This window comes from Malaya genurostris, chromosome 2 (genome assembly GCF_030247185.1).
Source record: "Malaya genurostris strain Urasoe2022 chromosome 2, Malgen_1.1, whole genome shotgun sequence".
Lineage (NCBI taxonomy): Eukaryota > Metazoa > Arthropoda > Insecta > Diptera > Culicidae > Malaya > Malaya genurostris.
The window spans coordinates 156,164,692-156,187,727 of NC_080571.1; the positions used below are offsets into that span (position 1 = coordinate 156,164,692).

The 23,036-nt window shown below is 36.6% G+C and overlaps 1 protein-coding gene across 4 annotated transcripts in view; it reads right to left on the reverse strand.

The window, feature by feature from the left end:
* Nucleotides 1–23,036, reverse strand: part of LOC131429748 (dynamin) — a 1,035,717-nt gene that overhangs the window by 822,777 nt on the left and 189,904 nt on the right. For all 4 annotated transcript variants that reach the window (XM_058594080.1, XM_058594078.1, XM_058594079.1 and 1 more), the window contains exons 3-4: nucleotides 10,752–10,901; nucleotides 10,091–10,697 (exon numbers count right to left, since the gene is read on the reverse strand). In XM_058594080.1, coding sequence (XP_058450063.1) covers nucleotides 10,091–10,697; nucleotides 10,752–10,901 — 757 coding nt within the window. The remainder of the gene's footprint in view (nucleotides 1–10,090; nucleotides 10,698–10,751; nucleotides 10,902–23,036) is intronic.

Below are 23,036 nucleotides of genomic sequence, written 5' to 3' on the forward strand. Positions count from 1 at the left end.
CAATAATATTGATTTGTGCAGTCCCACTAATGGCAAGAGACAAGACCAGGCATGACGTACATATCTCGATTCGACAAAATTTTATCGAATCGACCACGTTTCGTATTATGGTTCTCGATTCGAAGTCGATCATCGAGCTTCGCTCGACTTCACTCGAAGTAGTATTAGATTATCGAGAAGTTTTGGAATTATGGAACCAAAACAATTGAGGTCGTAATGGACTGAACTCGATAAGAAATGGTCGAAAGCCTTATTACTATCGACTATGAGTTTTCGAGTACGTTTCTTTTTTATTTAAAGGTAGTTATCGATAACATCACAGATTTTTATAAACATATTAGTATTGATAATCTTTATTCTAATGCATTGTGTTGTATATCATTATATATTTTGTGTGTTTGGCATATTATGGACAAGTCGAACTGTTCAAAATGCATATTAATTGAAAGCTGTCTTGATGAAAGATTCACAATACTGAATTATGACTATAATATTGCCTCGTGTAAGGGCTATGTGTCATGCAACAGTTTGAAAATATCACACTAATGAATTGAATTTCATGCACAGAAGTTACAGGAGCGTAGGGCGAAAGCAACAAATACAGCGTATACAGAAATAAGCGCTCATACGTTACGCAGGTAAATGTTGCGCTCTGTTATGTTTGGCATGTTATATACAAGTCGAACTGTTTAAAAAGCATATTAATTGAAAGCTGCCTGGTATTTACGTAAAATAACAAAAGTAAGTCGAAACTTCCGAAAAAAATAACAAAAGTAAGTCGAAACACCTTTAAAATATTTGGAATACGTCAAAAGCACCACAATCTCGTGTTATTAGCGTTTTTGACTCTTCAATAGTACCTAAATAGATTATGAATACTACAAAGAATGTGTTGCTTCTGGTATCTTGAAGCTAAAGCAATATCTCCTAATAAATATGCGAAAATACTACAATGAAAGCTGCAAAACCTAAAAGCCTTTGATTAAAACCACACATATGGATGACGTTAATTGCATTAGGCTTGCAACAATACATGAACAACACAAAAAAATAATAATTTCAAAAAATCATCTACAAATTGTGTACAAGACCACGCTTTAATAAATTCTTTACTTTTTCAAATAGAGTGGAAACGAATCTGCTTTTTGATTTAAGTTTCAGAAATGTGTTCATATTAATTTCGTGGCAACTTAAAACCACAGTATTACAAACATTTTTCTTCTTTTCAGTACTTGAACCGAATCAATGTAATCGAAAATACCCAAACAATAATTCGCAGTTTCATTTTGTTCATGATTGCAATGTGTATGGGTTTGTTTACCTATGTTTGTTATGACAATTCGAGCAGCGTCAGTCGAAATCTAGTACCACATTGTTAGAATCAAAAGCGATACGTAACACCACATTTCAGTCGAATCGACTTCAAAAATAATCATTTGAGCAACTCGATTCGAGATGCATAATGTCAGCCCAGAGCGGACACTCAAGTCAGCACATGAGTCAGCCCACGAGCTACTCCCCATTCCAGCACACGACTCGAATCGCAAGCTGGTTCTACGTTTCTTGTCGTATAAATTTTATATTGAATTCCCCTTTTTAATGATCTTACAACAGCTTTCCTTCGTGATTACCCTTATGACCAAATCTGACTAATGTAGTTGTTCTGTATTACCATAAAATACCTTTTAATTTACAGTGCATTATTAACTATCAAATATAAATAGAAACTATTAGATAGATTAATTGTTTGATATTCGAAAATTCAACATGGTGTCAGAAGTGAGTGTATCCGGCGTCATTGTTGAAATCGCGGATAGCCGAAAATGAAATTGAATTTATGTTTGATCGTGAGTCGCAGTGGCGACCATTTTAAAAAAGAAGGATGATCAAATAGAAAAGCTAATTGATGCAGCAAAAAAAAAGAGAAGACAAGATGGAACAGATGATGAACTACATACAACAACTTAAAAAACAAACCACCGAACACTTACAGGACAAACTGCAATTTACTCAGATAGAAACAAGACCACTACCACAAATTAGCGGTGTAACTACTCGTTCACGTAACAACTCTCCAGCATTAGTTGAAACAAAACGAGGAAGACCGAAAACTTCCAAACAGAAAACAGAGAAGTCTAACAGCCCACCACCAAAAAAAGCTACTCCAGCAACAAATAATAACGAGAGCTCAGATGACGACATAGATATTATGGAGACTCCCCCTAATCAACACCTTCGATAGATTCTACACTACTCATCGATTGGATCCCATAGGCAACGACCAACGCAAGAACACGGTTAACGACATTCGGTTTGGAGGATTGGAAAGTGTAGTACGTCCTCCAACGCAAGCACAGCAGGAAGAAAAAACCGTCCAGACCGCCATACCCCAACCTGTTGATGGTAATTTCAACCCTGTGACCGAAACTAATCCCAAAACATCTCTCACTACTGCACCACCCAGCGACAAACACAACAGTGCACGTAGAAATCAACACCTACTGAACGCAACCCGCAACCCAGCTATACGAAGCCATTCCCCAGTGCCAGTCACTGTCAAAGTTTGTGTCCCAAGTAGTAAAGCCTTTGCGACAGTGATTGGTACTGCGGGGCTGATACACCACAGGTCAGTCCCGTAATTGCCAATCAAGCTACAGATAATGCTGCTCGAAAATTTTCCGCAGGACTGACAGAAAATGTCGCCGAACATCATCTATCATTCCTTCCTAGAGGAAAATTCTGGAAAAGCACAAGCCCAGATGACCCCACATTCAACGCCTCGAAGAAACACATCAAGGAAACTACACAAAGTCTTACCCCAGTGCCGGCTACTGTCGTAGTTACTGAACACAATATCGCTTATGTCCGGACAGTGGTTGGCACTGTGGGACTAGACGTACCACAGGTCAGTCTAAATTCTCGTCACCCACTACGCGATACTGCTGAGATTTATCCAGTCACAGGTGTACCAGCAGAAGACCAGACGAATTACCGGTTTGGGGAAGAAGAGAAGAAAGTAGCTTCTCCACTTCATCTTGAAGGGATCGATCGGGGGGAAAAGGTCTGTCCCTATCCCCCGGATACACAGACCTTACAACTCCTCCCGACTATCCACCGGTAAACACTCCACCTCCACCAGCACCTACTGACCCAGAAGAACCATCAACATCATATGCGAAAAACTGGCATAGGGAAGAAGAGACGAAAGCTGCTCCCCCACTTCCGTACCTGGAAGGGTCTGTCCGGGAGGAAGAGGGCTATCCCTACCTACCAGATATACAGCCCTTACAATCCTCCTCCTGGTCCTCCGCCAGAGAATCACCATCGCAACAGCTAAGCAGCATCCTGAATCCATCACTAGGTCAACCTCCGGCACGAAATCCAACCGAATGTGTATCACGAACGCACAAAGAATCGCTCTCATCATCTTCATCGACAATAAGCACTCGTCGTGATAGCAAATGTTTTGCACTTCAATGGAACATCAGAGGTTTGCGAACCAACATATCTGAACTTAAACAACTGATCACAGATTACGAACCGAGCTTGATAGCTCTGCAGGAGACTAAAGTGAACAACCAAATGATATCAACAGACTTCATTGGAAAAAATTATACTCTTCTCGCCGAAACTGGAAGTTGTCGATATTGGCAACACGGAGTTGCTCTTGCAATTCGAGATGGAACACCATTCGAACGGATTAATGTCTGCAGTAACATCCAAGCAATCGTAGTAAGAGTGGAAAATCTAGGTCACTGTAGTCTCAGTATATCTCCCTCCTAATAATCAAGAAAGTCAAAACCAATTGAAAGACCTCCTAGAACAATTACCGCGCCCATTACTAATATTAGGGGACTTTAACGCACACCATATCTGCTGGGGGTCCAATAAATCGACTCGTCTAGGCTACTTCATCGCAGAGAAAACGCTTGCGGAAAACTTACTCATTCTCAACAATGGAACTTACACCCGAATCGACCCAGCTACTGGCATAACCTCAGCTATCGACCTGTCAATTTGTAGCCAAAGCATAGCATCTAAATTCATCTGGAAAACATTGCCAGATTCGCACGGTAGCGACCATCTACCCATGATCATATCTATGCCCGGTTTCGTACACGCCCAATCCAGAAAACGAAAATGGATCTACGACCAAGCAGACTGGGAAACTTACGAACAGTTGACCTCTAAAGCAATCCGACCAGGCATCGAAATGACACTTGAGTGTTTTGTCGACCAATTGATAACAGCAGAAAAAGCTACCATACCCCGCACTACTGGAAGAGTGGGACCCAAAGCGGTACCATGATGGTGTCCGAAAGTAAAAATGGCCATCAAAAATCGCAGAAAAGCCCTGAGATTACTACGACGTATCCAGGAAGGAGATCCACGTAAGCAAGATGCACTCCAAAAATTCCAGTAAGCGCGATCAACAGCAAGAAAAACAATTCTTAAAGCGAAACAACGCTTGGGAATATTTTGTTGCGAAAATATCGTCAAACTCCACGACAGCAGAAATGTGCCAAACAGTGAACACACTAAGAGGAAAACGTCAACATCGTCCTACTGTCATCAAACGACTCACAGGATACACAAATGGCGCGAAAGAAGTGGCTGAGGATTAGCGCAGCATTATTCTCAGATATCGGCAACTTCCAGCTACTCATCGCTATTCCAAAAACAGAAGAAAAAGGCCGAACAGAAACGGATAAACCATTCACTTGAATCCAATGAAATCTATAATTCAGATTTCACTCTCCAAGAGCTCCTGTGGGCCTTGGATAAAGGACGGAGTGACTCGACAGGACTCGATAGGATATCCAATGCTCCAAAGGCTTCCCGCTTCGGTAAAAATCTCTCTACTGGAACTCTTTAATAGAATATGGCGTTGTGGCGTTTTCCCATCCTGCTGGAGAACTGGAGTCATCGTGCCTATTTTGAAGTCGAACTCGGGTGACACAGGACCAGTGTCATTTCGACCAATAACATTGACAAACTGCATGGCTAAAGTTTTCGAACGAATGGTAAACAAACGACTGACAACGGAACTCGAATCTAATGGAAATCTCGATAACAGACAACATGCCTTCAGGTCAGGACGTGGTACTGACTCATACTTTGCAGACTTAGAGAGATATCTGCCCAATCGCAATGAACACTGTCTGATAGCATCTCTCGACTTGTCCAAAGCATACGACACTACATGGAGATATGGTATTTTAAGAACCCTACAGAAATGCAAGATCCGTGGGAGAATGGCGAATATGCTAAACAGTTTTCTATCAGATAGAACATTTCAAGTCAACGTGGAAAACTACCTATCTAGTAAATACCCGTTGGAGAATGGTGTCCCCCAGGGTTCAGTACTATCAGTTACCTTATTCCTTGTAGCAATGCAACCCATATTCCGAATAGTCCCAAACACCGTTAAGGTCCTGATATATGCTGACGACATCCTACTATTAGCTTGGGGAAAGAAAGAGCAACCACTCTATCGAAAACTGCAATCTGCAATAAAAGCCGTAGACAGATGGGCCAAAAGTGTTGGATCCTTTTTTTAGCTATGAAATCCAGCATCTTCTACTGTAGCCCAAATGTCCGTCGAGAGCCCAAGAAAGTCTTAAAGATAAACCAAATCCCTATACAGACACAGACACACCTGAAAATACTTGGTGTCACACTCGATCGATCACTCAAGTTTAAAATGCACTGCAAATTAACAAAAAAAAACATGCGAATCAAGATTGCACATCCTCAAAATGATCGGAGCCAGGCTACATCGTGCCCAACGTATATCCTTACTACAAATCGGTTCTGCCATTATCACATCGCGGCTTCTATATGGAATGGGGCTTGTCAGCAAAGGAGGAAACAATGTCATCAATAAACTCACACCTACATACAACAAGACAATAAGATTCGCATCAGGAGCATACGTTACCAGTCCAATCCCAGCCATCATGGCTGAAGCGGGCACCTTGCCGTTCAACTTCCTAGTCTCCCAAACTATTGCTCGAATAGCTATCAATATGCTCGAAAAAAAAACAGTAATAATGCTCCTCTCCCCTTGGTTAACCGCGTCTCTCAAAAACTAGTGGAAATGGTCGGGACTCCCCTCCCAGATATATGCATAAGAACGCGACCAGGTGATCGGAAATGGTACGATCCCAAACCCCGCATCCTATGGGACATCAAGAAGCTTGTAAAAGCAGGAGATCCCCCCGAAATCGTTCGTCCTGTGGTTCAGCAATTTCTTGCTGAGCGCTGTGATCGTACAACAGTTATCTACACCGATGGTTCTAAAGATAACAACTCAGTAGGTTCTGGCGTATTCGGAGAACACATCCAACAATCGATTGGTCTCCCGCCTCAATGTAGTGTTTTTTCGGCGGAGGCATACGCTATAAAAACAACACTCGCCCGATACCGTAAATGTAACAATATTCTGATTATGTCTGATTCAGCCAGTGTTTTATCGAATCTGGCACATCTCAGCATCCGTGGATTCAGAATATTGAAACCCTGATAGGTAATCACTCCATCCATCTCTGTTGGATTCCTGGTCACGCAGGAATACATGGCAATGAAGAGGCTGACCGACTAGCAAGAGAAGCTAAAACAACAACTACTTATATATTCCCATCCCGGGAATTGATGCCCTTCAACAAATCAAATACCTAATCAGACTCCAATGGTACAACCATTGGTCAACTGAAGTAAAACTCCGCAAAATTAAATTCGACACATCGAAATGGACCGACCGAGAAAATTCGAATGATCAACGAGTGCTGACGCGACTTCGGATAGGGCACACCCGACTCACACACGAATTTTTGCTCAAAAAAACGTCACCTCCTATTTGTGATTGCTGTGGAGTGATCGTGGATGTTCAACATATGATACTGCATTGTAGGAAATACGACGACTCCAGAAGAAAGAACAACATTGATTCAACAAGTTTACGAGTAGCGCTAAACAACGACAAAGTTAATGAGAACAAAATCTTACAATTTCTTCAAGAAACTAACTTACTTAAAAAACTATGAAAAGCTTTGACATCTAATGTAACGTGAATCTAAAAACAATTTGTTAACAAAATTATCTATTCTACGACATGAATGCATCCTGTTGATGTAAAGTGTCGATAATAAAAAACAACAACAACAATTATTATTATTATTATTATTATTATTATTACTATTATTATTATTATTATTATTATTATTATTATTATTATTATTATTATTATTATTATTATTATTATTATTATTATTATTATTATTATTATTATTATTATTATTATTAAAATTACTCTTGCATACCGAAGATCGTCGATACATTTCAGACCAGACCATTGCAATTGTCTCGTACTGAAATTTCGAGACGAATCAGATATCTTCGAACTTCATAGCTTCAATAAAAATAAACTACAAATTTGTCGTACCTAGTCTCTTATATTAGCAAATTAAAAAGGAATTGTTTCAAGTTTGAAATATATAGTTGTAGAATAGTAGCTGTTTGATGTAACTAATCTGTACTTTAATGTAAGTGCATCGCTTCAAACTCTATTAGTGACAAAGGGGAAAGCTTGCACAATTCATACAATCAATCAACTAACTGATATTCGGAAAAGTGATGGGAGCGTGCCAGTTTTTTTGTACTCACGACATCCAGTTATGTCTCTGACATTACCCACCAACCTTTTTACGTTGCTCGTGGCAGCCTATTTCAACATATTGCATCAGTCAGTGAAAACTGTACCACGGAGCGAGGAAAGCTTGTTCGGACAAGTTAATTCATTATGTACATAAGCGACACGATCGCGTGGCAATCGCATATATCCATAGCAATGAAAACATGTATATTGATTATATGTGGAAGTTAGTTAACCCAAGAATGCCCAGTATGGGTTATTTAGGACACCTTTACGTAAAAACGCCAGAAAAGAACATTTCGCATTTAAGAGTTAGCAATGAATTCCAGATATATGTAATTTTTGGTAAGGTAGCAATATTTTAAATATTAAAAGGGCCCTTTTTTAATTTATCGGGGCTTCTTAATTCTACTGTTGAGAGAATTTGTTCCGAAACACCGGAGCTCTTCGTTGCTTTTATCACTTTGTATCCCCTAGTCGATCTACTTCCTTGTCTGTAACGCAGGCGGGGAATCAGATTAACTACACGATCAGTATCGGTTTGTTACGCAGGGCGGTACTAACTGGACGAAGACTCCATTCCAAAGTCTATAGCGTGTAGCATTTGTTACGCAGGCGCTGCAAACTCTAGATTTAGAGGTGGCTTGTACCGCAGGACATTTCTAACTAGAACCTTGCTCGAACGTCGTAAGATCGCTGAACCGGCGGGCTTGGTGTTGATAGATGTTAGGTCAGGCACAGAGTTTATGTGCTTTAGGGCAGTTATTGTGTTATATTGTAAATCTATTGAAAAGAAGTAAATATATGTGTAGTGAATAAGTTCGAAAAAAAATCTTTTCGTTCATACTATAGATGACATTTCGTGGCATTATTTAAAATAAGCCTCTCGCCGCTCAGGATAGGTCGTGCAGCTTTCCGATCCGGTTCGGTGCCGGCACTGATGTTATGACACATTGCAATGACAACGAACTGGTTTGGACAGGTGTAAATACACTCTCAGATCGAGTGTATTTACAAATTGGACACAGATGCACCCTTCTAAATGAAAGTTTGAGATGTGTGTTTCTGGAATAGTACGGCTCACGTGGACCATTTCATACAATAACACCTAGTATTTCTATATGAAATATAAGTATTTCTTGTTACAGACAGCAATGTTGTCGATTGTAGACTACTTTGTAGTTTTCCTTTCCACAATAACTAATTTCTCTCTAACTCTAACTTAATTACTCTCAGCACGGTACAACTATTAATGAAATAACCAAAATATAGTTCTCAAGGGACTAGAAAACTGCTCATAGTCCTCAGCATATTGCAATGATTATGACAGAACGGATACTGCCCACTGATCTGTGGATGAAATTAAATATGCTAATCAAATCAAACATGATTGTGGGTATGCACGTGTGCATAGGTTGAAATGTGTATTAACTCAATATTTATATTTCCCCTATCCTTTGGACCAGAAAGGAGAATGGAATCATATCCCCTTTATCACCTCTGGGACGTGGACAACATCGTCCATAGTCTGCACACCTAGTAGTTTGATTGCATGTTAAATGTAGCTCTCTCTTAGATTGCGTTGTACTTTCTATAACACTCGTTACTTTCACTCAGTTTCTTACTAATGTTACACTCACTCATCAATTATCTTTCATACCCCACTATGAGGATGCAAAAAATATACAAAGATAGAAACAATCAGAGTAGGTTAGAAAAGTTAGTGTTAGTATATAACTTTTCGATATTATTTCAAGAGAATTAAAGTAACAATCGTATGTACCGCTTCAGACATAAAAGACTATATAGGAAAGCAGGGACAAGTCCAAAGCGGATACGAAATTCTCCGAAGTTTCATCAACGAAGACATTCAAAACACAGAAGCAGTTGGTAGGATGTCAAAATACCGATACGATACAGACGCACGACCCAATGATTGACTGGTTACCAGGTGAAGAAAATTACCTGCCCAAATGACACATTTTTTGGTTAACTTGCAATAGAAGATGCTCGTATCTATCGTTGTGAATTGGTCACCGTAACGGAATCTGTCGCTTGGGTTACGATGGTTTTCGTTTTTGTTGCTGGTGTATGTTACCATAGCCGCGTACGGATGGATTATATATATACATATAAATATATATATATATATATATATATATATATATATATATATATATATATATATATATATATATATATATATATATATATATATATATATATATATATATATATATATATATATATATATATATATATATAAATATATATATATATATATATATATATATATATATATATATATATATATATATATATATATATATATATATATATATATATATATATATATATATATATATATATATATATATATATATATATATATATATATTTATAACTATTGTGGTACAGTACAAAAATAGTACTTACTGTAACATAGCCTTTGTTTTTATGCTTGGATCATCTGGTCGAAAATGTTTGAATTGTTCTACATCTTTTTCTAAAGTTAAAAGTTGCTTCTGCAACCGATCCCGAAGACCAGGTAACGTATCTCGTATGTGATTCGTCAGCTGTTGATTCAAAACTTTTTGTAAATATGGTGTTCCCAATCGATCAGCGATGTGTCTGTAACTAGGATGGCTAAGGAAAAATTTTCTTTCAGCTCCCAAAGCTGCAGTTATATCTTTCCGACCCTCGATATCTTTTTGAGAACGATTAACTACTCCAATATAGCCTCGACGTAAGGGAAGCAGTTTATTTTCTAGTATATCTCGAGCATCAGTACCTTCGTCCATCAAATCTAATTTGGTTATAACTCCAATTGTTCTTACACCTTGAGGATCAACTTCTTTTGCTAGTTTAAGCGCGTCTGAATTAGCTAAATCCGTATTAGCTGGAGTGACCGCCAGAATGAGGCAGGTTTCTTTACGAATGAATTGAAATATCATACCTTTTATTTGATTCTCAATATCCGCTGGTTGATCTCCAATAGGCACTTTAGTTAGGCCTGGTAAATCAATCAATGTAAGGTTTAGCACTAGAGCAATAAAAATATTAAAAATATGATTTCAATGAAACCTTATCAACTTACCATGCGGCGAATAAACGCGGAGGTTAATTGGAATGTTAGATATACCCTTATTACTTCCTGTCAATCGATCTGTTTCTGCCTCAATCTCCTGCCGTATTTCATCGAAATTTGTAAATTTTTTGCCTTTTTGATGCAAAAATTCACCATACTCTGCAAAACATATTCTACGTTAAATCGACCAACTTGAACATTCCACGCAAAATCAGCCAACCAATTTTTTTTTCTAACTTTTTTTCGGTAAAGAGCCTTTTTTCAACATCCTGTACTGTAAAACCTAATAAAGATACAATAATTCGCCCAAGACATGAAATGTGCGCCTTTCCGTAGCTTTCATATAAGCGATTCCATAAAACAACCTTTATAGTTTGTCTAACGAAAAAAAGTTAAAAATTAAAAAACGAATAAAAAATATCAAACTTGGGCCTAATTGTTTTCCTTTTTTTTATTTGAAGAAGGATGCCATAGGGATTTAACTCAATCTTGGCAAAGATTCAGAGTGAAAATATTAATACTTTCGAAGCAATGAATTTTTCAATCACGACCCGCACGCACGAAGTGTACCGCAGCGCAACTCGCTCGAATACAGGCTTAACTTGTCGACACATGTCGCGCCACTGATCGAATCCTAACTTTGTCAGTTTATTGTTAGTAACGTTTCAGTTAAGACCGCGGTGTAAAAATGTATTAAAAAATCAAAAACATTCGTTGCGTCAAGTTTCTTCTTCTCTTCTTGAGAAATTCTATTTTTTGCAAGCAAATGATGTTTTGTGTGAACCGTGTAAAATTGTTTGACTTTAATTATTATTTCAGGGGAAAATGGTTTTTCTGTAAAATATGAATATTCATGATTTTTAATATAAAGACATCAAAAGTTTGATAAGAAAATTTCTTTTTACTTTTTGTTTCCGGAATCGCAATAAGTCTGTTTTCCCACGAGATTCCCTACATTGGTAACAAACTATCTTGATGTGTTCATCGTTTGCGCTGTCTTACGAATGCTCCAGTTTTTGGAAAAAAAATTCAACTTCTCATTCTCTCACATTTAGTTGCATCTTTTGCCTAAACATTTTGTTTCAATTCGGTAAAATAACCGAAAGGCAAAAATGGTTCATTCTAAAAAGGCAATCGATATTTTAAAATTTGTAATAAATGCAATGTTACAATGTAAGTATATGTAAGAATTATTTCTATATAGTCGCTGGATATAGGCACATTGTCATCATTGTCATCAGTCTCAGAGGATTCAGAATCTATGATCACTATTGCAAAAGCAGAATTTTCTCTCACAGCTGAATAGTGAAAATTGCATCATTTCGCAACTTTTCCAAAACTGTGTATCATCACTATTTTAATACTCACGAAAAAGCCCATTTGCCCATTGCGTTTTTTCAACCAAAATGGATATTATATGGCATTCCAATACATACACACGCCGGCAGCTCAGTCATCGCCGATGAGGAAAAAAACGTCCCGGATAGTCCCGGATTGGCCGTTCTGGCATAGTGCAAATAGACTTTGTCCTTTGCCCCAATTTTACTCGCTTTCTGCCTACACGGTGCAAACGAAACATTATTTGCTTGTTAAAAATTGAATTTATTAAGAAGAGACCTGACGCAATGAATGGTTTTTATTTTTGCTAACACGAGCCTTATTGCAGCAACGATTTTGAATTCATTTTTACATCGCGATCTATCAAAATTAGGATTCGATCAGTGGCGCGACATGTGTCGACATCAGGCCTTGCAAATTGAAGCAACGAATATTAACAAAAGGGTTTCACCATCTGTGCTATTCACACACATTCGTATGTCAGGTAGAATTCACAGCGCAACCCAAGCAAGAAGAGCTGCTTCGTTCATTCATTAGTTGATGAATTTGCCCGTTTGCTGAGACCTATGCTTCATGAGGTTAGCATTTGATGAATGGTTCTGATATTGTAGATGCCTATGAGGAAACTGTTTAAAGTATGTTTGAAATGTGATCAAATTTGGTCTTGGAATGCGAACATTTTGTTAAAAATGATTTCTGTAAACCTACACTTTAAAAATAAACCGTAAACATTGCCTATATGACTTTGCTTCGCGTCTTGTAGCACGCCGTGAGGCAAGGTTTTCTTTCTCGTACAATACTAACGAGAGCGAACCCTTCATTTCATTACATTGTCATGGATTGCTTAGTTCATGTGTTAACTGATACCGTTTTCGTTTTTGAACCTAGACGCGGGCTACTCTGACTCCGAGTAAAACGAACGTGGTAGGCGTCCTAAACAACAACTCATGAAAAAAAGAAAAAATAAACAAACTCGGCTGGATGCGTGGTGCGACCCGAGAAAATTTTCAGAGCGAAACTACGCGATTGGAGTCCGATCTAGAGCGACCTCAGGTTTCTAAAACAAACATATCAAACGTTGTTTGGACGACTCTGTGTCAGCTTTCGGGCTGCTCTGATCAATAAACGAAAACGGTATGAGACTGAGAGCACAGATAATTTACTTGGCAAGGGGAATTGGTCTGCTCAGTAGCATATACGCATCCAGTTTCTCTCTAATATAGGTCTCTTATTCAGCTATGTCAAGCAAAGTGTTCACAGTAGATGTTTTTTGTTGCTTCGTTCGTTTGAGGATTCACAATACAAGATCTGGTCGACATGTCATGAATTAAACCTGTATTCGAGCAAGTTGAGCTGCGGTACGCTCCTCGCGTGCGGGTCGTGATTGAAAAATTCATTGCTTCGAAAGTATTAATTTATCCACTCTGAAACTGTGTCAAGATTGAGTAAAATCCCCAAGGCTCCTTTTTTCAACAAAAATAAGAAAAAAGTAGGCCCAAGTTTGAATTTTTTTGCTCGTTTATTAATTTTTAACTTTCTTTAAACTGTACAAGTTGTTTTATGGAATCGCGTATTTGTAAGTTAAAGAGAAAACGCACATTTCACGCCTTGGACGAATTTTTGTATTTTTATTAGATGTTACAGTATAGGCTTCTGTAAAAAGGCTGTTTTTTTGCGCGAGACTTCACAAAATCGTATCTCGAAAATTCCACGTACCATATTGAAATAAAAAATACGTGTCTAATATAATCTAGTTTTGGGTGGCAGATTTCTGATTTTATATTTCATATTACATATATATATATATATATATATATATATATATATATATATATATATATATATATATATATATATATATATATATATATATATATATATATATATATATATATATATATATATATATATATATATATATATGTATATATATATATATATATATATATATATATATATATATATATATATATATATATATATATATATATATATATATATATATATATATATATATATATATATATATATATATATATATATACAAATATCTACAAATCAAAGCTCAGTTTAACCACCGTCAGTTGATCTCTTGAAGTAAAAAAATATCTCTTTCAATAGTGTGAGAGCGGCCTTAAAATGAGGTTTATTCGAATTGGATCAAGATCATCGATGAAAGACAAACCAGGTAGCTGAAATATCAATTACAGAATACGCATAAATTAATAGTTTCCTCCTTCAGATTTCATTTTTAATACTTTACTTTATTTATCATTCTATTCGTTCGAACTTACTCACTACCAACAGCGAAGACAATGAAGACTAGACTACTAGACTAGACTACTTGGCACTTGAAACTGAGCCAGCAAAACTTCAAATGACTAAGTACGATTATTCAACTGACGATGAATTCTGGTAGCTTCACTTAAAAATGGCAGCAAAAGTCATATGAATTTGTATCGATGTGCTGACGGTCAGTGACCATAAATTTCATTTTCATCTGATATCATTCGATTGAAAATGTAATTTTACTGCACTGATCAAGATTATGTTTTAAGTAAGACCAATTCAATCACGAGTAGTCAGTTAGTTTTGAGTTTCCTTCCAAATCAGTTAAACAGTGCCAAATTTCATGGTTGATTTAGTTTTTGCAAAGAATTCAGAGTCTATAATTCCGTCTAAGAATTTATGAAATTTCATTTCGTAGCATGTTTGCTCTAGTAAGTTATGTCCTAACAAGTCATTCTTTCCTTTTCGATCTATTTTAAGACGTTTGTATTAAAAATAGGTTCCATACGAATAAATATCCATTGTCAGTACCATAATTAGGAAATTATGAAAATCATGAACCGTGCCTTTTCATGAGATCATACCTATTATTAATAATATGATGGGTAAAATGATTTAAATCAAGAAAATTTTTATGGGTTTTGTTCACAAAATCATCAGTAATAGGCATCTCATAAGGTCTCATAAGAAGTAATGTTTCATGATTTTCATGATTTCTCAATCATGGTACCAGCAATGGATATGTATCCGTGTAATGGTCAAGCATTCCTTTTGATAAATGTCCCATGTAACGTTTCCGTTTGGCACGATAGTATCATTTTGGTTCCAAATAAAAAGTTTTGCAAGTAACATTAACTTTACGCCCTCTATATTTTTTACGTGAATGACATTGACAGCTGTCTAGTAACCCCATGTACACTAAGACAATTGGCAGATGATGGCGTGGTTTCAGTTACTGGACCCAAAACTATTGATCTGCAACAACCATTGCAAGATACCTTAGATAACTTGTCCGTTTGGGCTGTTCATCTGGGTATCGAATTCTCTGCGGAGAAAACAGAGCTGGTCGTCTTTTCAAGAAAGCATGATCCAACGCAGCCTCAGCTTCATATGATGGGAACTGATCCAACAGGTTTTGACTTTCAAATACCTCGGGGTGTGGTTTGATTCCAAATGCACGTGGGGAGGACACATTAGGTATCTGATAACAAAATGCCAACAAAGTGTAAATTTTCATCGAACAATAACAGGATCTTGGTGGGGTGCTCATCCGGAAGATGTAATAAAATTGCATCAGACAACGATACTTTCAGTGATGGAATATTTCAAATGATAGCTACAAAGCGTTTGCTTTCGTTCCGCTGCAAAATCTCATATTATCAAACTGGAGCGAATTCAGTATCGTTGTTTGCGAATTGCTTTAGGCTGCATGCACTCGACACATACAATGAGTCTTGAAGTTCTGGCGGGAGTTCTTCCATTGAAAGATCCTTTTTTCAGAGCTTTCATCGCGACTGCTAATAAGATGTGAGGTACTGAATCCCCTGGTTATTAACAACTACGAAAGGCTAGTTGACCAGTCGGTGTTGAACAGTCGTTCGCACCGCACGCATATAGCTCTTGGCTCCTGGAAATTTTTTCTGGCTACCTAGAGTTTCATTGATTCAAGGCTTCAGTCTTTTTCAAGGCTGCCTGAATCACTAACAGTCTTTTTAAAGACTAACAATTAGTCAGCCTTTCTCAAGGCTTTACAAAGAGTGATACTAGAGTGACTAAGTGATACAAAGAGTGATATTAGAGTGACTAAGTGATACAAAGAGTGATATTAGAGTGACTAAGAAATTAATCAGCCTTTTTAAGGCTAGCTATTCAAAGAAATATTATTCAAACATCAAAATTCAAAATTCCATTCATTTCAAAAATGCCTGCGTCCAACCGGAAAGGCAACAAGCCTAAGGCTAAAAATAATTTCAATACGGAATAAATCACAATCCGTTATTCAACATTTTTCTAATAACATTCACGATCTTATAGAATCTGAATGTAAAAATAAAAGACAACGGACGGATTTCCCTTCCGTTGATTCTATGCCGTCTAACAATATTTACGAGATACTTCCTGAATCTGATTGTAGCGACATAGAAGAAAATTCTTCAAAAATTCCCAAAATGGACGCTTGTCGTTCTGGGAAGAAACAACAATCCATGCCACCAGTGACGGTGATGATTTCCGACTTCAAAGCATTCCGTACTGAGCTTTCTACTTTTCTCCCGGAAATAAAAGTCTCATTTCAAATCGGACGAAGAGGAGTATGTCGAGTCTTGGTTGATGGATTGGTAGATTACGAACGTCTTATTCGATATTTGTCCGAGAAACTTCATACATTTTATTCATATGACATAAAATCAGACAGACCCTTCAAGGCTGTCTTGAAATGCTTATCAAATGATCAAAGTATTGATGAAATTAAAAATGAACTAAAAGAATTGCTTGGTTTTGCCCATTCCCAAGTAATACTTATGAAAAAAAGAGCGAATGGTACTTCTAAACCACGCTCTGGAATTTCCCATGAATTTACCTAATACACTTCAATCGAAGTGATGTAAACAATTTGAAAACTTTAGAAAAAGTACGCTCCATTTCCCACATTAAAATTCATTGGGAACATTATAAACGACATAATCGTATTGCAAACTTAACGCAATGTCGTCGTTGCCAAGGCTTCGGTCATGGAACCAAAAATTGTCATATGGATATACGGTGTTAGAATTGTGGTAAATCGCATTCGAAAGACGTTTGTCCAATGAATGAAACCACTGATAAATTTTCATGTTCAAATTGCAATGGAAATCATAAATCCAATTATTTTAAATGTTCTGTCAGGGAAAAAAATTTAAAAGCTCGTTCGCTTAGACAACAAGTCAAATCAACGACCTTAAATTTACAGAGCATACCTGAAAATCAAAAAACCGTTACAAATGCCACGCCTAATTCTTCTAAGGCACCTATTTCTTCGAATTTAAAACAAAAAACAGGTACGCCTGCCAATTCGTCTTCTAACGGAAATAATTTATTGACAGGCAGATCGACCTCGTCATCATCTTCTTCTAATGTCAGTTATGCTGGTATATTAGGTAGAAATCTACCACTTAATTCTTCTAATGTAAATAATCAAAACACAGGACCGCCTTGCAGTTCATCTTCTAACGAATACAATTTATTAATAGGTAGACCGGCCAAATCATCTTCTTCTAATGGTGTACCTACAAATATTCCTTCAATGCCATTCGCTTCTTTAAATGAAGTCGATTCAGGCGATATAACTGAAAATAAAATGATCTACCTACAAGATCAACTTTTTCAAATGATCATCCAAATGAATTCGACTTCATCACTTTTTGAAGCATTTCAAATCGGATGGAAATTTGCAAATAATATTATAATGAATTTAAAATTTAACAGTGATGTTAAATAATTATTTGAATATTTTAAATTGGAATGCTCGATCTTTTAAATCGAGTGAAGATGAATTTTATAATTTTCTCGAAGTTCATAAAATTCATATTGCTATTGTGACAGAAACTTTTCTTAAACCAAATGTCAAATTGAAAAATAATCCACATTATGTGGTTCATCGATTTGACAGGTTTACTGGAATGGGTGATGGGGTTGCCATTTTTGTCCAACGGCAAATTAAACATCGAATATTACCTTCTTTCAATACTAAAGTTATTGAAAGCTTGGGAATCGAAGTTGAAACCATTCATGGAATTTATTTCATCGCTGGAGCATATTTGCCATTCCAATGCACCAGCGAACAATTAAATTTCTTTAAAGGCGATTTGCAAAAACTCACAAGATATCGACCGAAATTTTTCGTAATAGGGGACTTAAATGCTAAACATGTCCAGTGGAATTGTAGGCAAAATAACAGTAATGGTAAAATACTTCATAATCAACTCTCAGCTGGTTACTTCACAGTTCTTCATCCCAGTAATCCGACTTGTTTCTCTTCCGTGAATAACCCGTCTACAATTGATCTGGCTCTAACGGATAAAAGCCACATTTGTAGTGAACCGATTACACATGCTGACTTTGACTCAGATCATCTTCCTGTAACATTCAGACTTTCCAACGAAGCTATAATTAATCCAATTAGTTCTATATTCAACTATCATAGAGCTAATTGGTTGAATTACAGATCTCACATTGAAGATCATGTGGATCATGAAACTATTTTAGAAAATTCTGCGGACACAGCAATTGATAATTTGAATCATTACATTATCGAAGCTAGAAATCTTTCAGTTCCCAAAGCTCCAATTAAATTAAATTCTCCTATCATCGATGACAATCTTCAACTGCTCATTCGGTTGAAGAATGTTCGTCGACGACAATATCAACGTTCTCGTGATCCTGCTATGAAAAACATAGTTAAGGATTTACAAAAAGAAATTAAACATAGATTTACTCTTTTGCGAAATGAAAATTTCGCCAAAGAAGTTGAACAAATTAAACCATATTCTAAACCTTTCTGGAAACTTTCTAAGGTTCTTAAGAAACCTCAGAAACCAATTCCTGCTCTCAAGGAAGGAAATCAAATACTTCTTACGAATGGCGAAAAAGCTCAAAAACTTGCTTAGCAGTTCGAGAGTGTACACAATTTTAATTTGAACGTTGTGAGTCCTATTGAAAATGAAGTCTCACTGAAATATGATCATATTTCAACCCAAGTGTTATCACAAGATGACATTATTGAGACGAATTTTGATGAAATTAAATCAATTATTAGGAAACTCAAAAACATGAAGGCTCCTGGTAATGATGGAATTTTTAATATTCTTATTAAAAATCTTCCCGATGTTGCCTTGAGACTCCTGGTTAAAATTTTCAACAAGTGTTTTTCATTAGCTTACTTCCCAAAAGGATGGAAAAACGGTAAAGTAATTCATATCCTTAAACCTGATAAAAACCCAGCAGAAACATCAAGTTATCGACCAATTAGCTTACTTTCTTCTATCAGTAAACTTCTTGAAAAAATTATCTTGGTGAGAATGATGTCTCATATAAATGAGAATTCAATTTTTTTACCAGAGCAGTTTGGATTTCGTCATGAACATTCAACTACTCATCAACTTGTCAGAGTAACGAACATGATAAAATCAAATAAATCTTCTGGGTTATCCACTGGAGTTGCTCTTCTAGACATAGAAAAAGCATTCGACAGTCTTTGGCACAAAGGTTTGATAGCAAAAATGTCTGATTTCCAGTTTCCTATTTATTTGATCAAAATGATTCAAAATTATTTAATTGATCGTACTCTTCAGGTTAGCTATCAGAATTGCTACCCGTACGAGCCGGTGTTCCGCAGGGTTCGAGCGTGGCTCCAATCTTGTATAATATTTTCACTTCTGATGTTCCAAATCTACCCGTTGGTTGTCAGAAATCGCTATTCTGTGGCGACACAAGTCTGTTAGCAACAGGTAGAAATCTAAGAGTGATCTGCAGTCGCCTACAAAGAAGCTTAAATATTTTCAGTGATTATCTGTCAAAATGGAAAATTAAACCAAATTCTGAAAATGATTTTGAAGCGTCCTCCCTGGTTTAGTACAAATGAGTTAAACAGACTCACAAATATAGAACCATTAGATGTAATGTCACATAATATTATTAGCAAATTCCGATAAAAATCGATGAAATCTTCAATTGAATCGATTCGCTCTCTGTATTAGTTAGTAAGTTAGTATATAAGTTCTTTTTCCCCATTACACAATACAATTAGGTTCAGAATTTTCCCTACACAAAAATCTCAGAATTGCGGAAGCAAATAATGTCCTCATGGTAATAACCAAATCATATATATATATAATAGGGCTGAAAAGTCACCACTTGTGGCTGAACACCCAATTTAAATCTTAATAATTTAATTTTAACACATATTCCAATAAATAGTTATTTAAAAAAAAGGCTAGTTGAGCTTCAATCTCAAACAAGATTTATGACAGTATATTTTAACCATATGTCACAGGAAATCAAGATATATTCCTATCCGTGACACCCTCCTAAATGTCCCTGACTCAACTCTAATTTTCGACACAACCATGCAGCGTGAAGTGCGTGGAATCCCGGAACACCTACGCTCGATGGAAATCCCAAAAATATTTACAAATAAGTTCAGGCATATTGACTCTGAGAAAATATTTTACACTGCCGGATCACGAAGAGGCTACTGGGTTTGGAATATTAAACAATAATGTTTCGGCTTCATTTAGGCTTCAAGAACCTGCATTTGAGTGTAATCATCACATTATCTCCAAACCATTATTTTCTTTTCACAGATAGTCTGAGTGCAATTGAAGCCATTCGCTCAAACGCTGTTGGCAAAAATGAACCGTTTTTCTTGGGCAAAATAATACAGTGTTTGAACGACATATTGAATAATAATTATCAAATCACAATAGCTCATTGCTCCATTCCAGGCAATGAAAGAGCCGATAGTTTAGCCAAACGTGGTGCTATTGAGGGTGAAATTTATGAGAGACTGCTTGCAACGAATTCTATAGCGCTTCCCGCCGAAGAACAATTGCCAGCTGGCAAGCTTCTTGAGATAAAGATGATCTGGGTCGCTGGATGCACTCAATTATTCCTAAAATATAAATAGGGTTTTTGCGCATCGTATTTCTCTTGTACTCTCTCGTATATGAGCAAACTGTACCGGGTTGCCAGCATACATTTTATTATTTTGATGAGAAGTTTTATCACATTAATCTATCGTATGGGTTGGACATTACATGGATTCCAATGAACAATGAAAAAATATTCAACTTTCACAAAGATTGAATGTCTGTGTGTTTGGCAGCCTTGTCGAGCCAATTTTATTTCTCTCTCCTTTTTCAGAATGCTATCAGGAAACCAAAGCGAAAAAATGGTGGATGCATTGAAACTGACTTTGTTTCACAGAAAAATACAAGACTTTATTTTTATCGCGATAACATATATGTTTTTATGTACTAATCGCATCTAAACTAAATTATCTAGACTTTGTCACGGTAGATTTATGATACAAGCCTTCAAAACCGAGATATTCGATGAACAAGTAGAGGTATGCATTTCCGAGCGTTCCAATTTTCAGCAATTCTTCAGTCAGAAAAAAATACTACACGACCGCTAAACTCAATGAATCATTCTGAAAACTTCACAGAATATTCTCAACTAAATTTCGAAGACATTGTCAGGTGGGTTTTTCTAAATTCTGCACCGTTTCCAAGAAAATTTTATTTGAAACGGGAAAATAGCAACAAAACTACCACTTTACGGTACTGTCCTCAGCCCTTAAGTAAGGGCGCCAAATGAACAGCATACAGGTTGCCATTTTCCGATATATAAATTTGGGTTCAATTCCGTGAAGTCAAATTATAAAACGACTATAAGAAAAGAAAGTGATTAACGTTTTTTTATGATTCGTTGCTTTCCTAAAATTCCAGAAATGTGAATTGTATTTTCTTGATAGATATAATTATTGCTTTCACAATGCACTGAGACAACAGCATCAGTACACCTCAGCTGCCACTTCAAATTAAGACCGTTAACTCAAACACCAAAACTGTTCGGCTCTCTACTTTTTGGAACGATTCCATTCGAATTAGAAGGATGTTTTCTGTTTTTTTGGACGGGATTTTGTAGGATTTTTTGGACGGGATTTTGTGTAAATTTTTCTCGAAACGACCTCCAAATTTCGTCAATTGTTTCAAATTGCAAGTTCGGTTATTTATTTGAGTTCAAACGTCTTCAATTGGCCCAAACGCTAATTTGCATTATATCAACCCAGAGTATTCAGAAATTTCAAATTATTTACATTTGAGTAACTATGAACAGTTTCGTCCAATATACTCGAACCATCCCGTTTGCTTCTGTTTTTAAATTACATCGATTGAAGCGGAATTTGGGAACTCATCGAAATGTTATTCCTATTCGAATGATTCACTCTCTTGCTCATAAACCGTCAAATTGATTTTAGTTGTATTTTGCTTGAATCATTTGGCACCTTTAAGGGCAGAAAAAAACTGCTTTACAGTGCGAAGTGTACGTGTGTACCTGAATTGGGGGACAATGTTGAGATCGAATCAAAAACAATTGTTAGATGATTCATTTTACAGAACACTCTACTGAAATATGAGCATGTAACACTAAATCTCCTCACACATTTCAGACCATGTAAAATATTCAAGATTAAATCTTTCCCACACTTCAGACCACACGCACTTGACAAATTTCCATAAAACACGTACTCGACAAATTTCCACTCGACACCATGTCACGAAACCCAGAAACCCACTTGAAATATAAACTTCACCTACAAAAAGCAATTAAATTGTCAGCACTCACTTCGACCCAACGTAAACACCGCGTTCATACGACAACAATAAAAAAGGAAACATCAGCGTCAAATATCACCCAAAACAAAACAGTTATGTCATTTCCCGTTTCTTCACGTTCCACACCTCTCTCAATCGACATGACCTAGAATAACAGTAACCCAGGAAAACACACTGACTCGAACCGACGAGAGTTAAACCTGACTACTCTCAACCTCCCCTTTCTGTATCACACTCACACACTTGTCTAGAAACATTACTCACTCTCTCTTACTCAAAACATACAATGACC